The following is a 24,179-nucleotide window of genomic DNA, read 5'->3' as shown; positions in this document are numbered from 1 at the left end:
TGCCTAGGGATGGGGCAGAGGGGAGAAGGTCTGGGTGAGGCAGGGGATAGAGCGTGGAGGGTATCCGCCAGCAGGCAGGTCAGGTTCTTTATTACTGAGCAGTAATTGGAAGCACAAGGGTGGGGCCGGGAGGGTGGAAGGAGGTGGTTGACAGGAAAACGAAGCTCAGCGATGCTCTTGTTATTGAGTCCATATCACTCATCACTCCGGTCTTAAATAGAGAAACCTGGACACAGTGAAAGAAAAAAAAATGCATTTAGGGGTTGGAGAGATGGCTCAGCAGTTAAGAGTGCTGGCTTCCAGAGGCCTTAGGTTCAGTTCCCAGCAGTCACCTAGCAGCTCACAACCATTCAGGGAATCTTAGGTAGTCTTCTGGCTGCCAAGGGCACACCAATTACACATGTGCTACACAAACACGTGTGTGCAGGCAACACCCATGCACAAAGAATAATAATGAGCAATTAAAACTACATTTGATTATTATGCTTCATATATGTATATAGTATGCCTTGACCATGTTCACCTCCCTCTCCCCTGTACCTTTAATCACGTACAGCATAGTCTTCCTATGTATACAACATTTGCTGTAGCACACTGCTCGGCCTGCTGTTCCCTCTGTGACAGGCATGAACCATGACCCTCAATCCCAGAGTTTTCTCTCATGTTGGATTTAATGTCATTTTGTTTGTCAGGCCTTAGGAGCAGCAGTCTGCAACAGACAGACAGACAGACAGACAGACCCACCCAGTCCCTGAGTAGCAGGCTAAGCCATCTAGGTTTGGGTGACCTCATTCTGTGATGTCACATAGTGATAAAATTGGATAAAAAGACATTTCTCAGATAGTATCCTTGCCATTCTGTGTGCAAGGCTAACTTAAACTGGCAGAATAAATGAAACAGGTGAAATCCTACCTCACCATGAAGAGAACACAAAGAGAAAGGCAAACCTAATCCATCTGCTGGTGGGACACAGCGGGACACAGCCCAGGCTCTGGTGTCCTTCTCCCCTCCCTCTGCCCCCGTACCCAGCCAAGCAGTTGTTGAACCCCAGCGGCAGTTCTGTAACTCTCACCAGATAGGGCGTTTGAAAGCGAGTTTCTCTTGCTTCTTAGAAGAAAATCATTTTATTTAGATCTTCAGTTTTTCTAGGGCAAATTTTGCAGCTGATAGGCCGGCAGGCAGGCACACACACAAACATGATCATTCAAAAAAAACCCTAAGAGATTAGTTCTCACAATCTATTTTTGTAAGGAAAAATTAAAACCTAGAAGAACAAAGTCAGGCACAGTTTCACATGCCTGTAATTCCCCCCTCAGGATACAGAGGCAGGAGGATAACAGGCTTCAGGTTAGCCTGGGCTACAGAGTGAGGCCCTATGTCAATAAACAGAACAAAACAAGGACAACAAAGACCACAGAAAAAGAAATCATTCTCTAGAATAATAGTTGACCAAAATTTGCTCTAGAAAAAACTAAATAAAGTGGTTCCCTTGTAAGAAGGGGAACTTGTTTGAAAATGCCGAAAAAAAAAATCACCGATTCCAGAAGATTCCAAGGGAGAAAGTTTTCAAATTGTTAAAATATAGATCATCCTAATGATGTTTAATCTTTCAAAGCACAGAAAAGGAAACTGGATTTCTTGTGAAGCAAATGCGTCCCCAGGGCACCTGAATCTGATGGTTCACACACACGCAGATAAAGCTAGGCTGTTCCCAGTCACCAAAACTGATCTAAAACCCAAAATCGGCCTGGAGAAACACCTCAGCACTTTGTAAACTTGAAGCCCTGGTTTGACCCTTAGTCTTGCAAAAATGAGTTACTTATCTATTTTAAAGTCCAAGGAAAGGGCCGGGTGTGTGGCTCAGTGGGAGGGTGTGTATTTAGTACGCACATAGAAGGCCTTGCTTCAGTCTGTGCATCGCCTCTCCCCCGACCCCAAGATAGGAAAGAAAGAAAATAAATTAGAACCCAAGATGACGTAGTAAACAGGATCGAGCAGCTCCGCACTGAAAGTGCATTCCTGTGCACTAGAAGAGAGACGGTCAGGGAGAAAAAGTGGAGCAGGTATCACGAGTGGTAAGAATATGGGGACAGGACAGTCACGGTGTGGCCTGGGAGGCAGTGGCCATTGAACTTGTTTGCATAAACTTCTCATTCGATGCTTTAACAAACAGCTGTGACCCTGTGCTGGCTTGAGGGAAGAAAGCAACCACCCAATCCAATCCTATGCTGGATTCTTTACTCATTCGTTCAGCAAATATTCAATCTAGACAGGGTTCTTTTTTCTTTTTTGGTCCCAATCAGTGCTTCTGAGGGTGCTTCTCCTGGTAGCATTTCCTTTTTTCCCCTTAACGTGCAGACATTAAAATCCAAATCCGTAGCATTAAGGGTAGATCCCATTTCTAGAAATGAGAACCCCAGAATACCTTTGGGAGTCTCACCAAACTTGCTTGATTGGGAAGATCATTTATTGTTTGATGGTGCCAGGGCCAAATGCAGGCCTCACACATGCTAGGCAGATGCTCTGCTGCGGAGCCTCACTCCATGCAGACAGCACATGCATGCTTGCTCTGTCATGTGTCAATCAGACAGCTCTTGAGATGTACATTCAAGTTCTTCCTCAGGGTCTGGGTTAGCAGGAGGGTGGCAGTGTGATCTCAGCTTTGTTTTCGGTGGGTAGATGGGTACTAAACTTTTTCGTTGGTTTTTATTGACTAAATGGATTACATGGGTTCCCCCCCCCCCAAAAGCCATGAACTAAATTAGGAAACTGGTTTCTGATGTGTGTCACACAGCAGTAGACTTGTCCCCACTTGTCACCCCTGGTGTGAGTGCACCAGGGCAGCTAGACAAAGAGCCCAAGCCTTGTTGAGCTAGGGTACATGTGGGGCCTCCTCTCCTGGGGTCCATGCCCTTCGATGCCTTTTTTCTTTTTTATGCCTTTGGATGTTTGCCGTGTGTGTGTCTGTGTGCTGCATATATGTCTGGTGCCCATGGAAACCAGAAGAAACTCTTGAACCTATTAGAATCGGAGTCAGAGGCAGTTGTAAGCTGTCGTGTGGGTGCTGGGAATTGAACCCAGATCCTCTGCAAGAACGAGTGCTCTTAACCACTGAGCCCTCTCTCCGGCCCTTCCTTTCTCACTAATTACCATGTGCTCTTTTTTCCCCGACAGAGACATTGTGGCCTTGGTGGCCCAAGTGGTCCCCATTTATGCTGTGTCCCACCTCTTTGAAAGTCTTGCTGTGAGTATCGAGCCTGACTTCCCTGCCCACTTCCATGGTCTCCATCAGTGATTTCTTCTGATTACGCTAAATTTCAAGTGTGAAGAAGGGCCAGAGTGGTCTAGGGGCTACTGTTTATCGTTATCATGGCCGCTTCTACAAGCATTATCAAAGTCATGTTCAAGTCTGAGGACCACAGAGAGGCTCTCTACGCTTGCGAGGTGGGGGTCTTTAGTAGTATCAGCTGTGTTCACACTGATGGATGTCCCCTGCCCACAGTGTACCTGTGGTGGAGTTCTGAGGGGCACTGGAAACCAGAAGGTCGGAGCCATCGTTAACGCCATCGGGTATTACGTGATTGGCCTCCCCATCGGGATTGCACTGATGTTCGCAGCCAAGCTGGGCGTGATAGGTAAGCCTGCCTGTGGGAAGACAGGCCAGCTGTCCACAGACCCAAGGGGTAATGGCCAGGTGCACGGAAACTTCACTGCTTACCCTGACTCCCCAACACTCCTGTAACTCGTCAGAGCGTGAATGTGCAGGCAAGGGGTGAAAAGTGGCCGTGAGCCCAGGGCTGCCTGGTCACTCCCCTCTTGCCATGTGTCACTTGCCCATGTGTCAACACTGGAGCACAGTAAAGTGTCCTTTCTATTCTTCTCCTTCTGAATCAGCCAGTCCTTAGGACTTGATGACCAGGGCCTCTGAAGTTGTTATGTAGATCTTGCCTTGTTCCTTTAATGAGGGTCTATAGCACTGTGAAGCCCCTGGCATGATAACACAGTACCAAGGCCTTATCCTGGTATATTGAGGGGTTTGGGGTGATGTGGGAGAAGCCCTAGGTTAAGATGATTGGGGCTGGACACAGAACTTCCTAGACCAGCACCCCGTGTACTCAGAGGGCAGGGCTGGTGGTGGGATCCTCTTCACCTTTGCCCCCTTCTGCAGCCTCTGCTCCCCACCTGCTGTCGTCATCCGTGTATCTCACGTGTCCCTGCAGAGGGACAGGTGGGAGGAACGTAGAGCGAGGGATGGTGGGGCAGACTCCTCTGGATGACCTTGGAGCTGAACCCACATCTCTGAAATGACCAGAGTTCATCTTCTTCAAGTAGGGAAATAGATAACTGTCCAGCTTTGGTTTTTAAGATAATAACTGAGAATGCATTGGCAATGAATAAATGGTCAGATGAAACCCAGCTGTTGTCTTTGGGGTAAAGTAACGACAGACTTACGCATGGTTTGTTTGAGTCCATCAGTATGTGGTGGGCTCGGAGGAGCCCAGGAGTCATCTGATAGCTGCCGAGGATTTCCAGTCCCACGTAGTTAACAATGTCACTCCTTTTTTCTCAAGTTCAATAATATTTTAATTAAAAATATTGGAGTTGTTCAAAGAAGGAGAGTGCCAGAGTTCCATGGCTATGAAGGCACAGATAATGTCTGACTGAGTTTCCGGCACTGTTCATGGCCTGGATCTGCCGATGACGGAGCCAATGGAAACACTGAAGGAGTCTAGGTTTTGGAATAGTATTTTTATTTAATACAACACTTCCAAAATATTATTATTGTAACATGCAATCAGTACAAAATACTAAGGAGACACTTCATAGTCTCTTTCATATTTTTATTAATATTATTTTAATCCATAAACACAATTATGAGCATTTATGGAGCACAAAGTGCTGTTTTGCTGTATGCAGACAATGTGGCCTGTTTATGCCAGGGTCATTAGGTTATCTGTCTCCCTGTGAGGTCATCATTTTATACAGTGAATGATGCATCTGGAATTTACTTTTTTTAAAAGACAGTTTTGTTTGGCTAGGCTGGAACTCACTATAACTAACCAGGTTGGCTCTGATCTCACAGAGATCCACCTGCCTCTGCCTCTGGAGAGCAGGGATTCAGGACATACATCAGCACGCCCAACTATGTTCAACTTTGCTTTGTTGTTCCTGTTTTTCTCTTGTTTTTATTTTAGGAAGCGGCTTCCTTTGTAGTCCAAGCAGGCCTTGAACGTGAGATCCTCCTGTTTAGCCTCCTAAGTGCTGGGATTACAGTTGTGTGTCCCCATGTCTGGCTGAGTTAAACGTTAGAAAGGAGCCAACTTTAAATGTAGATACATGGATATCCCAAGGCTCTATTTGGCCCTTTTAACTCTTCTTAGAAGTGTATCTGCTGTGTGCAAAGTGGAGGTCCTTGGAAAGAAATGATGGGGGTCCTGTGGGTGGTGGTGAGGGCTGTGGAAGAGCATGTACTCGGTCCTTCTAATGGCTTCTTAGATGGAAGTGCCGTACACGTCGGCCTCACCCTGCAGTCGCCACCATTAGGGTGTGTGGTGTGTACAAGAGGTTCCTGGAAGCTCTTAAAGGCTGCGGGCTCTCATAGGCAGAGCGACTAATCAGAACAGCTATCAGCTATCAGTTTCCCCAGGGGTTTTCAGACATGCATTCCTGGCCCTGCCCAGAGGATTCTGGTAATCAACTTGTATCTGTTAATAGACATTATGACATTTGTGGAAATAAGTTCCTAACTCAGATTACAGCTAGAGCTAGCTGGGTATTTCTGTCAAAAATCTTTGGAATGAGCTTTGTAGTTTCTGTGCGGAACTGAGTGTTGGAAGGAGGAAGGCTTTCTTGCTCCGTCCTGGGGCTGACTGGTGGTCGCTGACTTTACTCTTGATAAATGAGAGGTGGGGCAGTTGGCACCAAGGAGCGGAGCTGTCAACCTAACCGGAGTAAAGCAGAGATAAGCCTTTGAGCTATGACTGGAGTTTATCCTCAGCCCTTCCGTGGATCTGATCAGAGAGCAAAATCTATGCATTCGGATCCTGTTATGTGAGGGACTCGGTCCCTCCCGTCTTTGTCTTGGCAGAGAGCTGAAAGGCAAGCAGAGGAGTTGGGAGAGCATCATGCAGGAGGAGGGAGGCTCAGGTGTGTCCTGATTGAAAGCAGCCAAAAAGACGTGACCTCGTGTGAAGGTTAAGGCTTCATATTTGACTATGGTCTAGATGAGGGAGATTGCCAGTTGCTGGTCACAGTTACCGTTTAGCTTTCTGGTGGTGGTAACCTGGCTCTCTGCAGGGGCAGCTTCTAGCAGACGGGCTTCCTGGGCTGTGTCACGAGGCAGAGAAGCTCCTTTTCCAGGCCGGTTGCTGCAGTAATGGGTTCCAGAGTTGGAGTCTCATGTGCTGTGGTACACGTCTGGTTGTGTGCTCGGCACTTCCTGACCGGCAGAGCTTTGGTTCTGCTGCTTGTTCACTGTGGACAAACGGCTCATCACCTGTGGTTTCTCATACCCCTCCACTATGCAAGTTTATTAGATAGACTCACCAGCACCTGGGGATCCACTCTGTGTGCTCCCCAATCCTTCCTATAGTGTAACCTTCTGTGGAAGCAAAGTTTGTGTCTAAACAAAGTTAGGTTTGAAGGTCGAGCAGAAATCTCTGGGGGATTTTTAAGCTAGATTTCTGCCAGGTGTGGTGGCACGTATCTTTAGTCTCAGCACTGGGGAGGCAGAGGCAAGCGGGTCTTTGTAAGTTTGAGGCTAGTCTGATCTACAGAGTGAATACCAGGCCAGCCAGGGCTACATAGAGAGACCCTGCCTCACACAAAACTAAACAATGAAGAAATTGGGGTGGGTCAATGCGTGGGTCCTAGTTTAACCCTCCCTACTCCACATGTCATCTCCATATCCATGTAAGGCAGGAGCAGGGCTTTACAGGCAGAGTTTTGGGATGCAGAGGTTGATTTTTAAGATGGTCCTCTCCAATGAGATGCAGTTCAGTACGGAGTGCGTGCCAGACACATACAAGGCCCTGGCTTCCATCCCCAGTACTTTGTTTCCTTTTTTAGGCATCAAGGATGTACATAAACTTTAGGGATTTTTAAACTATATTTTAAAGTTTTTTGAGATTATTATTATATCATTTCTCCTTCCAGGGATTTTTTTTTTTTTTTTTTTTTTTTTTTTTTGGTTTTTCGAGACAGGGTTTCTCTGTGGTTTTGGAGCCTGTCCTGGCACTAGCTCTTGTAGACCAGGCTGGTCTCGAACTCACAGAGATCCGCCTGCCTCTGCCTCCCAAGTGCTGGGATTAAAGGCGTGCGCCACCACTGCCCGGCTCCAGGGATGTTTTTAATGGGAACTTTGGTGTTCTGTTTTGCTACCTTTTTAAGCTGACAGCCACACACAATAATTAATTTCCAAATCAAAGGCCTCTACAAGAAATATCCAAACTTAAAAGTGAAATATTTAAACTCACTTATTGGCCGTAAAAATGTTAGTTTTAGTTGACAAGATGGCCCAGTAGGTAAAGTGCCTGCCACACAACCATGAAGACTGGAGTTTGAATCCCCAGAGCCCAGGTGAAAACTTGGCTGGGTATAAAACTAAGTAATACCAGTATAGGGAGGCCAAGTCAGGGAAACCCCCAGAACAAGCTGTGTAGTCGGATTGCCAGAACAGTGAACTCTGGATTCAGTGAGAGACCCTGCTCACTATTTAAGGTGGAGAGAGCCCCTGCTTTATTATATAAGGCGAAGAGAGTCCCTGCCTCATTCTATAAGGTGGGGAGTAATCAAGGAAGATGCCTGACATCAACCTTAAGCCTCCACAATTATGCAAACACATGCATGTGTACCCTACCCACGTGTCCACACACACGCAAGCGTGCACACACACATATACACACATACACACACATGTAGACCACAACACAAGCGTGCACACACACACATACACACACACACATGTAGACCACACACATACATATGCAAACTAAGAAGTTAGTCTCCTCTTTTGAGGAGCACAAAGCAGTGATTTTTCTGGAAAAGTATTTCCTTACAGCTGGCCCGTTTCTTAATATCCTATCACCATAAGCAAAAAGGACCCAAATAGTCTCCTGGAGCTGTTGCTCTGACATTGTGAATCATGGCAGGTGGTCTCAAGGAGTGCTGGGTCTCTGCAGGTCTCTAGCTCACTGTGGACTCTCTCTTGCCCACAGAAGCTGGCTTAGGATGGCCATTGTCTCCTTGAGCTAACCTGTCAAATCTCCCTGCGCAGGTCTGTGGTCAGGGATCACCATCTGCACTGTCTGTCAGGTTGTATGTTTCCTGGCTTTTATTGCTCGGCTCAATTGGAAACTCGCCTGCCAACAGGTAAGCGTCCTCATTGCTCCCCAGTCTTCCTGCAGATGCCAAGCCAGACCGGATGTGGCGTGCATTCCTTCATTTAGGGAGGTTCTTTTTCTTATGCTATTTTTATGCTTTTCTTGTTATTATTGGGCTTGTTTTGCTTTAGTAGGGTTTTGAGGTGAAGGGCTTCATGACCCTGGCCCCATTCATTCCCCTTCATTTGCTCAGTGAATAGGAAAACAGGATTCCATTTTGGGTCTCTTGCCAGGAAAAGCCAGTTTCAGGAGAAAAATTGGAACTGGAGAGATTTTCTCCAAGTTCATCCTAGGTGTGTGTGTGTGTGTGTTTGTTTGTGTATGAAGACACTGCCAATGCAGGGTCTGGAAATGGGATGCAGAAGCGGCAACGGAAGTAAGATGAAGAGGGGTGAATCCTTAGCAACCTTGGTTGATCTCCCCGCGGATTAGCCTCCTTGGAAGCCCGTTCAGTTCTGGAAGAGAAGCTTTAGCTCACATGTCAGTTCGGACATGGCTTCTAAACCAGGTGGCCATGTTTAGCACCATTACCTGCTGATACCTGAACTTAACTTGGAGTTTCACGCACTTTTCTAGGCTCAAGTACATGCCAATTTGAAGGTAAATGTGGCCATGAATGGGAATTCTGCTGTCTCGCAGGAGCCGGGTCACACAGGTATGCTACAGCTCTCAGCTCTGGGGTAGACCTGGCCCCACAGGACTGGAGGGGTTTGTGGGACGCATCTAGGGTAGCTGCTGTGTTCTCACGGAAGCAGGGCACTAAAGTTTCAGAAGCAGATGTCAAGTTCCACCCACTTGAGATAAACTGGCCTACGTTTGTTCCCTTTGATTCCACACATTAACACACTGTTGTGGACAGGTCAAGCTTCTTCAGCCCTCTGCTAATACTTGGTACTTCCTCAAGCCTTCGACAAGTATTTCTTTTCTTTTAAAAAATGTATTGAAAATTTTTGGTCCACACACCCTGAGACTTGCGGGAGGTGGGGACATCTTTAAATCCTCCATGTGACCCATGAGGGCTTTGATCCCAGACACAGGAAGATTTAGCAGGCTCACCCTCACCAGGTGCTGCTCAGTCCTGAGCCACATGTCCTACACACAGAACGGTCAGGGCAAAGCCAGCTCTGCCTCCCCCCACCCCCAACCCCGGGCTGGCTCACCCCCCAGGCTCCCAGCTTGCTCTGGGAACTTTTCTTGGCATCATTAGTTCTCTGCTACCTTCAAGATGCTCTTTTTAATTCATTTTATCCTGATTTAACAATTATCTTGAGAGGAAGGGCTAGTTTGTGAAATTTGGGACATAATGACACTTAGCCTGTCTTGTTACTGTGAGGCTTGCTTTAGGAACTGGCAGATGCAGCCAAAGTATTTTGTAGCTGTGACCTGATATTAATTTTAAAAGTTTTGTTTGGTTTTGTTTCTTTGACACAGGATCTATATAGCTCAGGCTAGCCTTGAATTGGCATTTAGTTGAGGATGACCTTGAAGTTCTGACCCTCCTGCCTCTACTTCCTAAATTAGCACTACAGGTGTGCTCTGCCCTGCCTAGTAAACCTGTATTATGATGTTCCAAATTATTTTGTCAGGACTCTGAGCCATTGTAACAGTCTTAGCACAGGTGGAAAACCCCTAATCTGAAACATTCTGACATCCAAACCCCTGGAATATGAAATATTCCAGGCATTTCAGCTAAGGTGTACTCAATCACTTATGTACCCTTATGCTTTTTAAGAAAGCTGATGCCCATCTTCTTAGGCTGCTAGGTAATCTGCCTTTATTTTTCTCTTGGAAAATTTCTAATGTGTTTTCCTGTTAGTTGTCTCGTTCTACAAGGCCGTGAGACGTGAGTCTTCGTGTAAGTCATTATCTTGCTTAGTACTCAGTGGGTCCTTGGGGTGACAAGTCCCATATCCAGTTCTGTGAATGTCTTGAGTCATGTCTTAGTTTATCTGTCCTCCATCTGTCTTATCTTCAGTATGAAATCCCTATTAGGTAGGTATGGGGCCCCTTGAAAAGCCTAGGAAGCTCTCTGGCTCCCCACACTGGCTGGGTTGGTGGAGTGAAGAGAGGCCCTTGAAGATAACGGACTAAACATGGGGCTGTTACCAGCATAGTTAGGGGTCAGAGCCTGGGCCCCGCAGTCTTGCAGCCCCCACAGCCCTACCCCAGGCTCCACCCCTGTCCTCAAGGGGCCACCTGAACAGAGAAGTAATGCTGGGAAGCAGAGAGACGGGATTATTATTCATTGTAGCCACACTGGAAAGAAAAACAACTGAAAAGGTCCAGTGACACCTCTTCCCTTCACCTTCAGGGTCCTGACATGAGGTTTAGGTTCAAGCAGAGGGCATAAGGAATACCTCGGTGTTGGTGTGCAGTCCTGGTGAGACCCGTCACTGACAGTCTTCCTGTCAGGACTGTGAAATCTCTGTGGGAGGCAAGCTCCTCTCTGACTGGCACCAGGCCTTGGCCTTCTCCTTCTCTTAGCAGGAGATTTCTGGGGAAATGCCATATCTTGGGAATCATTGTTGTACTAGTCTGGTGACTGAAGGAAGGGGCACAAGTGTCTCTTCGAGTAATCTTCACCTCTACTTGGATGATTCCAGAGTCATTTCTTGATGAAGTACAAAGCCAGTAAGCACAACCCAGAAATAAGAGCGAAGAGTGTCCTGGAAATCCCTCCTTCAGCAGTACTGGGGATAGAATTTAGTTTTTTATCACAATAAACAGAAACAGGGAATTGAATCTTAGTTGGCTCTATTCAACATGCTGGGAGATCTGGGAAGCCTGGGGGAGACCCGCCTACCTACGTCTTCTCTTACTAGCCTATTTACCAAGAATGGGGAACAGCGGTGTCTTAGGGTTTCTGTTGCTGTGAAGAGACACCATGGCCACGGCAACTCTTATACAGGAAACATTTAACTGGGGGTTGGCTTGCAGTTCAGAGATTCAGTTCATTATCGTCATGACAAGAAGCATGGTAGAGTACAGATAGACATGGTACTGGAGGGGGGCTGAGAGTTCTGCATCGGGATCTCCAGGCAGCAGGAAGGAAGACTGAGCCACTGGGCCTAAGCTGAGCTTCTGGAACCTCAGTGACATGCTTCCTCCAACAAGGTGCTCACCTCCTAATGGTGTCACTCCCTATGAACCTCTGGGAGCCACTTTTCATTCAGACTACCATGTTCCACTCTCTGGCCCCCATAGGCTTGTGGCCATATCATAATGCAGAAATGATTCAGTCCAACTTCAAAAGTCCCCATAGTCTATCACAGTCTCAACCCTGTTTAAAAGTCTAAGGTCCAAGGTCTCTTCCGAGATTCACTGTCTTAACTGTAATCTCCTGTAAGATCAAAACACAAAAGCCGATGACATACTTCCAACATACAATGGCACAGGTTATACATTACTGTTCCAGAGGGAAGAAAAGGGAGCATAGTGAGGAAACATTCAAACCACAAGAGGCAATAAATAATTTTAGAGTTTAGTCTTGGCCCTCTGGCCAGGTGTTTGGCCTGTCTCTGAGATTCTGTAGCAGGGGAGGGCTGGCCAAGGTCACCGAAGCTTGCATTTCTCCAGAACCAATTTGGACAACATTCAGATTGAAAGTTAACTTCGAACACACAAAACATTAGCAGTGTATGCTTGCAAGCTGCTGACAGCGTACACTCACGGATCCCGTCCTAGAGAATGGGGTGCAAATGTGGTCTTGTAAGTTATATTTCTAACTCAAAATGAAACATAAATGTACCCTATTTGTCCTCTGTGAGTATCTCCTGGAACAAAAGCAGTAAAAAGATTAAATTGGAGCCACTTATGCCTATTCCTGTGGGAGACTTAGCACAGGTCAAAGCAGGGACACCTCTGAGCATGCACAAATCGTGCCTTGCATGGGTAAAATGGTGGACAGGAACTTCTGGACAGAGAGTGTCAGGATAATGAGGCTGTAGCAGACAAAGTGCGAGTCAGGCAGAAGAGTACGTCAGAATGGCTTGGCAATTTTGATGGCTTTGTTAGGGTTTTCCCTGCAGAGCCTTATCTGAAACAAAGGAAAACTTGAAGGGACATTAATAGTTATTTAAAGCAGCAGGTGCACAGCCCTAAGATCTCTTACCTAACAGTTAACAATTGTTTATTTATTGATTTATCGCAACAACTGTTTTTTGAATCGACCCTCTTCTAGAAATAATCACGAATGATAACCACCATTTGTACATATGAAAATAAAAGTCCTTCCACACTGCTCACTAAGGTCCTTTCCCCCCACAGTAGGTCCAGAAAGCCATGGAGAAATTATGATGACAGATCTCGAAAAGAAAGACGAGACTCAGCTGGACCAGCAAACGAACCAGCAACAAGTTTTGCCTGTCTATCCGAAGGCCAGCAATGAACTGTCTGGGATACAGCTGGTCCTAAGGCGAGGGCTCCTGCTCCTCGCAGTCATTGCAGTCTTGGTGGGGGGGATTTTAGTGAGAGTATATGTCAGAGTTGAGTGACGTGGAAGAGCCAGAGATCAAGCTACACAGTTACTCCCCGGTTTATGAGATTACATACTGAAAATATTACATCCGGACTGGGAGAATTGCTGTGGTAGACAAACACATGCTTAGTGTGTTCAGGACCCTCTAACAAGTAAGCTCTCTCTCTCTCCCCCCACCTTCTCTTTTTCTCCAGTACACACAGACCCACACAGAGAGAGAGACTGAGAGACTGAGAGTCACAGACACATACAACACAGACGGAGAATCACAGACACACAGCACATACACACAGAAACAGAGAGATGGAGAGTCACAGACAACAAAGAGAGAGAGAGTTGGAGAGTCTCTCTCTTTCACACACACACACAGAGACAGAGAGTCACAGACACACAACACACACAGAGACAGAGAGATGGAGAGTCACAGACACACAGTACACACACACACAGATGGAGAGTCTCTCTTTCACACACACACACACACACACACACAGACTGAGAATCACAAATACATACCATACAGATGGAGAGATGGAAAGTCACACACAAAAGAGAGAGAGAGAGAGATGGAGAGTCTCTCTCACACACAGAAACAGAGTCACAGACACAAGACACACACACAGACACAGAGAGATGGAGAGTCAAAGACACATAACACGCACACACAGACAGAGAGATGGAGAGTCTCCCTCACACATATACACACATACACATGGAGAGAGAAAGGGGGACATGCACTGTGAGTGGACAATGTATGTAATACACTTAACCTACCAAACACCAGTGTTGAAAATACTGTACTAGCTAGAATGTTCATTTTTTTCACCCCTGGGGGGCTGTAGCGCACTGTCACTGTCCCTCATCTCTAAAGGATTGTGTCACACACCGTGAACCCAGGGAAAGATCCCAGTTCAAAATACTCTCTGTTAAACGCGTGTTACTTTTGCACCAATGTAAAGTTGAGCCGTTGGAAAGGGAAAGTCTGGGACCACATGCGGCTTTGAATTCACAAACAATATAGATCTGGCAGCCAGTGGCCAGTCATTTGAGCTAACAGAATTCAATCGTTCTCGTGGGTTTTATGAGCTGAAAATTCAAGATGTTTTGCTAATAAAGACTAAGGTGAACACCATATTGTGGCCTAAGACAATATGGGGAAGATGGTGGTGAAATATTAATCCATCCACCACTGTAAAGTGTGGACTTTCTATTTCTTCTGCCTATTGATGTCTAAGATAGAAGCCTATGTTCAAACTCCTATGTTCTTACTGTGTAACTTCTATTAAATACATTTTATGTCTCTGGGTTGTAGATTATTATTTTGTGAGCAAACATCATCAGAGGAAACTCAGATTTCCTCCAGGGTGTAGTCAGGGGAGGTCTCTGGAGCTGCAGAGCAGTGAAAACAATTCCTGGTGGTGGCCAGAGGATGAAGCTTTAACAAATTAGCCCAGCTCTATTAGTCTCTAAAGGGTTAAGTACACACTGATAAAATAAACAAAATTAGGAAATGCAACTATCTATGGTGAGTAAACCGGTTCAATTTATTCTTTTTTTTTTTTTTTGGTGAGTGGGGCTGGAACTCGGGGTCCGCTATAGGCAAGCGTTCCTCACTGAGGTTCTCACAGCCCTTCATTGGTTGGGTTTGGTTGAACCACCTAAAGCATCCCTCAGAGATTTTGCGGGGGGCGGGGGGGTAAATAGCCCTAGCTGATCTAGAACCAACTCTTATAGACAAGGCTGGGCTCGAAATCACAGAGATCCACCTTGCCTCTGTTTCCCTGAGTGCCGGGATTAAAGGCGTGCGCCACTACCACCCTGCGAGATTCATTCTTGTTGGGTAAATAAGATTACATTTTTCCAGCCACCCAGATGGAAGCTTGCCCTGCATGCTGCGTTCGGTGACGGTTGGACTTGGATGCGTCGCCCGCCCGGGGCGGGGTGGCACGTGGGGCGGGTCCCGCGCGACTGCCCTGGCCCGGCAGTGGCCACTCCGCCCTCGGCTCCACGTGCTGGTCCCGCCTGCATCAGAACCTGCACATGGAGCCCGCAGAGGACAGCTTGGGCACGGCCATCCGGCTTTCGGAGCCACCTGTCGTCCCGCAGTGGCGCAGCCCCTGGGGACTGCGGGGAGCGCTGTCCCCCGACGTGCGGCGGGAGGCGGCTGCTCTGGCGGCGCTCGCGGGCCCGGTGGTGAGTCGGACCCCGAGCTGCGGGCGCGGGGTGGCCCCAAGAGGGCCGAGGGTGACCGCCTTTCTGCTCCTCGCAGTTCCTGGCGCAGCTGATGATCTTTCTCATCAGCATTGTCAGTTCCATCTTCTGCGGACACCTGGGCAAAGTCGAGCTGGACGCCGTGACACTCGCTGTTTCCGTAGGTTTTAACTTTGTTTGGGCTGATGACGTGGGTAAAGCCTCCGGAGTAAAGCTTTAACGTGTTTTTATTTGTTTGCTGGAGATGAACTCAGGTGCGTGCGCGCGCGCGCGCGCGCGTGACCGCTCGGCACACCCCCCAACCCCAAGCTTCAAAATTAGAAGTGCAGGGACTGGGTCTGACCCACCAGTTACCATGATGATCTTCTGATTTGGGAAGAGAGTCTGAGCAGATCTCACAGGCACTGTGGAAGGAGTGTCCTAAGCAGAGGCATGGTGCATAGCTACCCTAAAGGAACGGCACACCCTCTCCACCTTCTGAAACCAAACCACCAAAGCTATTAGTTACAGGGTTCATTAAGATTTCACTATTTGTCTTGTAATGTGTCTTCCTTAGCATCACACGTCCTTAGAAGCCTTTCTCCATCTGGTAAGGGAAGGGAGAGCTGCTTTGCTCATATTTGGTCTGCTCTTTCAGATGTCAGAAAAACTCCTCCTGGTGATGGAAAACTGGGTCCTCCCCTATTTCAGAAAACGTTCCTTCTATCCCCTAGGATGTTGGAATGCAACAATGGAGGCCTGCAGGTTCTCTGTGAGCATCATGGTAGAGGACCTGGCTATGAAGAGTCGCTGTATAGGTCTATTCTGTATTGGCAGAACTAATGTCTTCCCTCCCTTCCTCCCTCCGTCCATGTGTGTGTATATGTGTGTGTGTCCCCTGTGTCTTCTCCAGGGAAGATGAGTTTGGTCACTGCAAAGCACTGGACAATGTCGACAGTGTCCTGCTCACCTAGTGTGAACAGTGTTGACAGCGTGGCCTTTAGAGACCAGGTGTCTTCCCAGCCAGAAAGCTCCGTTTTGGGCATCCCATCCCATCCTGTGCTTTTCCTCTTATCCAGTCAGCCACCTCAATCCCTGCAGCCTCTCTTCTCTCCCACCCTTTGGTTTTTGGGGGTGGCTTGACCCCTCTCATCTACCTCACTGACCTCCAACTCTTCTGCAGTCTCCTTCCAGTAGAAAAGAATGCTTGGCCTCACATTTCTGGGCTCTCCTCAGCCCCTTGTCCTCCAGCCCTGTCAGGTCCTCACCCATCCTGCCTGTTCTTGACCCAGGGGTCCTTCTAGCAGGACTCCTTAACCTTGGACGGCTCCCGAGGCCCTGCTGGGTTCCTGGCCCACACCACTAAGCAGGCGCTCACCCTCCTTCCTCTTTCCAGTCTTTTGGGCACCCAACCCAGCACGCACCTTCCACCACACTCTGGAACCTTGCTTTCTCCTCCAAGCCCATCTTCTGCTCATCCCCACTCTTGGCAGTAAAACATCCCGGGTTTTCTACGAACATATCCCCCACCTCTGCCTTCTCTCCCCCTACTGTCTTCGCCAGAGTCTACACTCAGTCTTGCCTCCTGCAGTCAGCTTTCCCCTTTCCCACTGACTGCCAGTTCACCTGTACTGGGCGGTTTTGTGTGGACCCTCAGCTGAGGAGATGCCTCCTTGAGATCTAGCTGTAGGGCATTTTCTCATTTAGTGATCAATGGGGGAGGGCCCAGCCCATGGTGGATGGTGCTATCCTTGGGCTAATGGTCCTGGGCTCTGTAAGAAGGTGGGCTGAGCAAACCCAGGGAAGGAAGCCAGTAAGCGGAGCCCCTCTGTGGCCGCTACATCAGCTCCTGCTTCTGGGATCCTGCCCTGTTTTGAGTTCCTGCCCTGCCTTTCCTCCCCGACTTGCTCTTTGGTCATGGTGTTCAGTGGCAGCAATAGTAACCCTAACTAAGGCATCGCTGGACTCTGCCCATGGTTGTCAGGAGAGTTTGCCTTTGTGCTCTCCACCATGTCTCCCCCACATCTGGCCATACTTCAGGCTGCCACTCCTAGGAACTGCCCACAGTGTTTCAGCACACGCTCGGCTTGACTACGGCCTCTGATAGTTGTCCTTTTTATTTCTCTGCTTCCCACTTTCTATTTCATTTAAATTAACTGTTAACTAATGCCACAGTGAGCAGTCGAACCCAGGACCTTGCACGTGCCAGGCAAGCACTCCACCACGGAGCCATGCCCCCAGCCCTCTTCTTTCTGTTCTAAATGCCCTCCGTTTGTGTCTCTCAAATCAGTGTCTCCATCCTTGACAAGGGCTTCCAGTCCTGTGGTGGTATGCAAGGTGGACCAGCTGGAGACCAGAGGCAAAACCAAACCAGAACTTGCTGCAGCCGCATCTCCCTGGTGATGTCTTTGATGTCTTCGTAGGGGAAAGGATTAAACTCTGAGCCTTTCACTTGCACTCTCACGCCCCTCACCTTACTCCCTCTCCATCTGCCTATGTTTCTTAGAGCCACCCCACCCCCATTTCTTCTGCATCCCATATTACTCTCTTTCTGCCTCAGTCTTTCTGCCTCCCGAGGCCTGGAGGGTGTCCTGAGAGCCTTTCTGGTGTCCCCAGGAAGACGGTCTTGGCTATGGTCACGAGAGCCTTGCATTTTTCTCTCCAATTTTTGTGAAGCTTGAGTCCTGCCACAGGTCTGGCTCAATCAAATGTTTTGAAGTCCTGCAGCCCTGCTGTCCTGCCTGCACTCACCAGGCTTCCCCTTCTTGTCTCTTCCTGCCCCCCCAGCCTCATCTGGCTGGACATTTCCATCCCCTGCTTTGGGGAGGCTTCCAAGCCTTGAAGTTTTGTGTCTGCATCGCCTCATGAGGCTTTTTGTTATTTTCCTTGTTTCATTAAAATTATTTTAAGATGTATCTTTTGGAGGAAAGACAAACTAAAATAGTGTGTGTGTTGCTGTTGTTTTTGGCAATTTCCATTCCTTTCCCTGTTGATACCTCTAGAGTTTTTGGTGTAAAAACAACAGGAATAAGTGCAGCCCCCAGTGAGATGGGAGGCTTGGCAGTGGCCGTGGGAAGGCTGGTGTGGTCCGCAGGCAGGCTTTCTGCAGATAAGGCCCCAAAGAGGGAGAGCCACTGCCAGCCCTTTGTAAATGGGTCAAGGAGATGTGTTCCTTTTAATGGATGCCAACTTGTAACTAACTGTTGGGAAGATGGGGGACTCGATGGCACCACGATTAGATATGTTAACTTTTATACATTTTGTTTTTGAGACAGGCTCTTGCTCAGTAACCCAGGTTGGCCTTGAACTCTCAATATTTTTTACCTCAGTCAAAATTACAGGCCTAGTAATTTTTGTCTCATCTTTTATTAATGTTATCCATGGTAAGAGAGAGCTCTAACTTAGCTCAGTCTGGAAGAAACTTGAACAAACGTGAGCTAAAGAGAGTGACTCGCATTCTAAGCCAGCAAAGGCAGTTAGTGTACAGCAATAACAGCAGCAGCAACAACAACACAACAGAACAAAGACCCTCTCATGTCTTTAGAAAAACAAAATATTTATAAAGTGAATTACCTCCCCTTTGCTTTTCCTTGATTGGTTCGTAGTAGTGTGTACCTTGCATCTGGGTCCTCGTTGTGCCACAAGCCCCCTGGGTTTCATGTCTGGTAGGGTAATTTTAGGACACTCCACATGTGACTTGCTATTGACCTCTTTGGGCTACAGAGTGTAGATTCCAGCTGTCTTGGTTCATTACTACTATCTCAAAGTACTGGGCCCTGTATAGAAAAAAGGTTTCTTTAGCTCACACTTCAGGACACTTAGGAGCATGGCACCAGTTTCTGCTGAGCTCTGGTGGGGACCTCTTGGCTCCCTCATCACATGCAGATGGTGTCATGGCTCATGAGAGGAACAAGCAGTCACACGGCAGGAAGCAAGAGTGATTCTGGTACCTGGCTGGCTCTCCTTACAATTCATTCTCCCAGGAGCAAATTAGATACCAGGAGAACTTTATTTATTTCTGAGATGGTCTCATTGAAGCCCAGCCTGACCTCAAACTTGCTATGTAGTAAAGGGTAGCCCTGAGCCTCTGCTCCTCCTGCCTCCACCTCTCCAGGGCGGGGGTTACAGGCACATGCCAGCACGCCCAGCTCATGAAGTGCTGGATTTCACATTCTAGGATAATGCTCTATGTAGTAAGGAGGCCATTAGTTAGTTCCCAGCTGCTTAGCCCCAAAATAATCACACAGAAACGATATTATTTAAATATCTGCTTGACCCATTAGCTCTAGCTTCTCACTGGCTAACTCTTACATCTTAATTTAACCCGTTTTTATTAATCTGTGTATCACCATGAGGTTGTGGACTACCAGCAAAGTTTTAGCACGTCTGTCTCTGGTGCGACTCTATGACTTCTCTCTGACTCTACCTCCTTTCTCCCAGCATTCAGTTTAGTTTCCTCCATCTAGCTCTGTTCCTCTATAGCTCTGCTATAGGCCCAAAGCAGTTTTTTTTATTAACCAAAGATATCCACAGCATATAGAAGAGAATCCCACATCAACTCTATCTACTGAGCTACATCTTCTGCCCCCTGTGAGAACTGTATTAGCCCCATCTGAGGCTGGCATCCCAGTGACTTAATCACCCTCCATTAAATGTCATTTCTTGAAGGTCCCACTACCTCCCAACTACACCATACAAAGGACCAGACTTTCGGCACATACACCACTGAGGACCACATTCCATTAGCCAAAACACTGGGTCTTGGTAAGCAAAGCTGTTAATTTACCTGAAGTTGACATGGGCTGCTACATGTGAGACCCAGGATGAAGAAGTGCACTGCACTTTCCCTCTCTTCTCTGCTGGCCTAAACAACAGCACTCTCAGCCCCACCCCTCAACCTAAGGGCTAATCTTTGGGTAGTGTGGAGAGGATGAGTTCTGCTTGCGAGGGCGGCATAAACCCAATCCTTACCAGACTTCTAAAGCCTTAGGTCTGCAGTCAGACTTCCCAGCTTCGGGTCACACCAAGGCACCTAGTTTACTATATAGTGAATATATAGTAAGTTTTCTGTCACCCAGGCTACACCTGAAATGGGAAACTATAACGCTATGTACATGTGACTTAGGACAATGCCTGGCACTCAGTACATGTTCAATAAACACTGGGTGTTCTCTGTGTGTGCACGTGTATGCAGGTGCAGCACCCCTGCATGTGCATTCGGAGTCCCGAGGAGAAGGTGGGTGTCCTGCTCGCTCCCTCTCCCTTACTCTTTTGAGGCAGAGTCTCTTACCAAGACCGGAGCAGTATTTCAGCTAGGCTGGAGGGTGGGTGAGCTCCAGGGTCTGCTTGTCTCCATAGCACCCCCTGCCTCACACACCAAGTCCTGGAGCTGCACGTGCATGCAGCTTTTACAGGGGTTCCAGGGATCCAGACCCAGGTTCTCATGCTCCCATAGCAAGCACTGCTACTACTGAGCTCTCTGCCAAGTCTGGATTTTTAAATAGATATTTTTCTTTCTATTTATGTGTGTTTGTGTGTGTGTGTGTGTGTGTGCATGTATTCAACACCATAACCCTGTTACTTTTGCATGCATATCCTCTGGCAGATGAGGTACATGGCCTTAGACAATAGAAAAATCTTTGTTTATTTTTTAGCTTTTTAAGGTGGGCTTGGCTCTGGTACTGAGACTGGTCTTGAGCTCCTTGGGCTCCAGTGATTTTTCTGCCTCCATCCTTCGAGGTGTGGGGACCACAGGACATGCCACGGTTCCTGGCTTTACTTTCCTAATACAGAAGCTCTTACATGCTATATTAAGAAAATCTAGGGATGGAGAAATGGCTCAGCGGTTAAGAGCACTGACTGCTCTTCCAGAGGACCCGGGTTCAATTCCCATCACCCACATGGCAGCTCACAACTGTCTGAAAAATCCAGTTCCAGGGGATCTGACACCTTCACACCAATGCACATAAAATAAAGATAAATAAATCATAAAAAAATTTAAAAAAAAAAGAAAATCTAGGCTTGCTGGGTACAGTGATACTCACCTTTAATCCCAACACTTGTTTGTAAGAGGCAGGAGAATCTCTGTGAGTCTGAGGCTAGCCTGGTCTACAGAGCGAGTTTCAAGCCAGCCAGGGCTACATAGAGAACCCCTGTTTCAAAAAGACAACAAAAATAGTCTTTAAGCTCCCCTGGTTGGCCTAGGGTGGCTGTGGCCCTTGGCTAGAAAAGGCATTTTTGTTTGATAAGCCTCAAGGATCTGTGTGGCCATCTGAACCCCAAGAGCCTGGGCATTCATGTGGGCGTGCCTGCTCTTTGGAAATGAGTGGCTGAGCTGGTTGCAGTGGCTTGGGCTTTTAATCCCAGCACCTGGGAGGCAGAAGCAGGCGGATCTCTGTGAGTTTGAGATCAACGTGATCTATGTAGTGAACTTCAGGACAGTGAGAGTTACATAGCGAGACCCTAAGGGTGGGGTGGGGTATGGGGGACAACAGCAACAACAAAAAAGCAAAAACAAAAACCAACTAAGTAAAAAAAGGCTACACAAGGTAGGTGGCATATGCCTTTAATTCCAACACTGAGGAGACAGAGGCAGGTGGAGCTCTGTGGGCTCAAGGGCAGCCTGGTCTACACGGAGAGTTCCAGGACAGCCAGGGCTAAATAAGGAGACCTTGTCTCATAAAACCAAAAGGAGCTGCTGGGGCCCTTGGCTCTCTGCAGCCGCTGCCTGCCGCACTCGGCTGCTTCTTTCCCTGCAGGTTGTGAATGTCACCGGGATTTCAGTCGGAACTGGCTTGGCCTCAGCTTGTGACACACTGATGTCCCAGGTGAGAACCTTGTTGCTGCCTAGGGGACCGCACACTGGGATTTGGCAGTCCTTTATGTATGGACTGCACAGTTAGATTTACCAAATCATGTGATCAACAGCTAACTCAGCTGTGACTCTCAGGAGGCTTCGTTTGTGACTTGTGCTAGGGGACAAGAAGGCTGCAGCTCAGGCTGATGGCAGAGCAGTGAGTGGGCTTTGAGAGGTGGGGACAAGGGGAGCACAGTGAGAAGCCAAACAGACAGGAACAGGACCTGGGTGGCACCAGGTTCCTTCAGGTGGTTTTGTTTTGTTTTGTTTTGTTTGTTTGTTTGAGACTGGACTTCTCTGTGTAACAGCCCTGGCTATCCTGGAATTTCCTCTTGTAGACCAGGCTGGCCTCGAACTCACAGAGATCCGCTTGCCACTGCCTCCCGAGTACTGGGATTAAAGGCATGTGCCACCACTGCCCAGCTCAGGCGATTTTTTTTTTTTTTAATCCAACAATTTAAAGCAGAGAAACTTATTAGCCTGACTAGGAGGCTGGGACCTCTGTTTTGGGGGAAAACAGTCTGTTTGGTACCCTTTGGCCTCCTTAAAGTTTCAGTTTTCATGTCATTTAGCAAAGGGACTCCACTTTTTGGTTGGGTTTGGTCTGGTCCTGGGGCGGGTCAATGGTTCCCATTGTGTTTGGCAGACAGTTCTGCTCCCCCCAATCTGCACAGGCGTCATGTTTTCCTTGTCCCTCACTCTGAGTTCCGCTGTAAGCGTCTTAGAAGACCTGGTGGCATATGCCTTTAATACCAACAGTCGGGAGGCAGAGGCACGTGGATCTCTGTGAGTTCAAGGCCAGCCTGGTCTACAAGAACTAGTTCCAGGACAGGCTTCAAAACTACAGAGAAACCTTGTCTCGAAAAACCAAAGAAGAAAACAAAAGGGGAGTGTCTTTGCACTGCAGGTCCTCACCCCAGCACTGGGCTCCATCCCCAACACTGCCCTTTCTATCACTGCTCCTCCCACTGGGCTTAGCCTTTGCTGGGTCTCCTTGGGGCTTCAATAAAACTGTCAAGTGAACACAAAGCCACCCTTAACTTTCGGGGGACCTCGGTGCAGTGAGTGTTTTTCTTTCTCTGCACCCCTATTCTGTGCCTATCTCCTTCTCAAGGCTTCATTCTGCTCCTCCACGCTCCTTGTGAACAGCCCCAGTTCCCAGAGCAGGGGACAGTTGTCCTATGGCACATACAAAGCCACAGTGGCGGTTGGCTGTCTGGGACCTGGCAGCTGTCCCCTGCATCTCCCCCATCACCTTCCTCCTGCCCGGTCCCTTGGGCAGTGCTGCCGGGAACATGACTGTCAGAGCTGCTGGACCTGCTGGAAGTGGGAGACCCCGGTCCCCACGTTCGCTGAAATATTGTTTTTCCAAGTCCTTTGGAGGCAGGAACCTGAGGCGCGTGGGGGTCATACTCCAAAGGGGCATCCTCATCTTGTTGCTCTGCTGCTTCCCCTGCTGGGCCATCTTCCTCAACACAGAGCACCTGCTCCTGCTCCTGAGGCAGGATCCGGAAGTCGCCAGGTGAGCACTGACTCAGAGTCCCTGGTCACAGGAAGCGGCCGACATTCTCAGCTCATTCGCTGGTTGTGAGCACTTGGAACCAGAAGCTGTGGCTGACCACAGAGTAACACACAGTGCCAAGGCAGCACACACTGGTGCACTGGGCGGTCCTGTTCACGTCCACACAGTTTTCTCCCATAGGGAGTCCAACACACAGCTGTCTTCACTGTTGTGTTTAGGGTTGTTTTTTTTGTTTTTTGTTTTTTAATAAAATTTAACAGTCTAGTGGGGTTGCTGCCCTGGGCTTGGTTCTTTCCAAAGATTTCTGCATCACATTGTGCTCAACTTGTAACAAGTTTTCCTCCTAGGTACCACCACCACCACCACCACCCCCCCCCCCCCCCCGCCCGCTCAACCTTCTCCCCACTGAAAAGTGTCTGCCGCCACTCCCCCAACTTAATGACCCACTCTGCAGCCTTTGGGCGCTGCTGGCGCAGAGTACGGAAAACTGCTGTGACCTGGTGTCTTCCCAACAAGTGTTTAGTTTTAACTTTTAGAAGATACCCCTGAGCTGGACCCGAAGGTAGGGTGACCAGAAACCACTTCATTGTTGCCTGAAAACTGTCTTCTTGTTCCAGGCTAGCCCAGGTTTACGTGATGATTTTCATCCCTGCTCTTCCTGTAAGTTTCACAGCTGCTGTGCTTCTTTATTAGTGTGTAATCATAGAAATACTATTAACAATAATATTAATTAAGTGATGAGTTCCACGGGGA

General features: G+C 48.1%; 2 protein-coding genes across 2 annotated transcripts in view; both read left to right on the top strand.

Annotated features, from left to right (window-relative positions):
• Positions 1-14,073, top strand: part of Slc47a1 (solute carrier family 47 member 1) — a 34,994-nt gene extending 20,921 nt beyond the window's left edge. The window contains exons 13-17 of the mRNA XM_057775341.1: positions 3,175-3,244; positions 3,503-3,635; positions 8,276-8,370; positions 8,958-9,036; positions 12,648-14,073. Of these exons, the coding sequence (XP_057631324.1) occupies positions 3,175-3,244; positions 3,503-3,635; positions 8,276-8,370; positions 8,958-9,036; positions 12,648-12,874 (604 nt within the window). The 3' untranslated portion in view covers positions 12,875-14,073. The remainder of the gene's footprint in view (positions 1-3,174; positions 3,245-3,502; positions 3,636-8,275; positions 8,371-8,957; positions 9,037-12,647) is intronic.
• Positions 14,074-14,898: 825 nt separating this feature from the next.
• Positions 14,899-24,179, top strand: part of LOC130878483 (multidrug and toxin extrusion protein 2) — a 33,456-nt gene continuing 24,175 nt past the window's right edge. Inside the window, exons 1-5 of the mRNA XM_057776473.1 lie at positions 14,899-15,051; positions 15,128-15,229; positions 21,807-21,875; positions 23,278-23,426; positions 24,044-24,086. Coding sequence (XP_057632456.1) covers positions 14,899-15,051; positions 15,128-15,229; positions 21,807-21,875; positions 23,278-23,426; positions 24,044-24,086 — 516 coding nt within the window. The remainder of the gene's footprint in view (positions 15,052-15,127; positions 15,230-21,806; positions 21,876-23,277; positions 23,427-24,043; positions 24,087-24,179) is intronic.

The sequence above is a fragment of the Chionomys nivalis genome, chromosome 7 (assembly GCF_950005125.1).
Source record: "Chionomys nivalis chromosome 7, mChiNiv1.1, whole genome shotgun sequence".
Classification (NCBI taxonomy): Eukaryota; Metazoa; Chordata; class Mammalia; order Rodentia; family Cricetidae; genus Chionomys; species Chionomys nivalis.
Note: the sequence above shows the minus strand (reverse complement) of the source record. Positions and strands in the feature narration are given on the sequence as shown.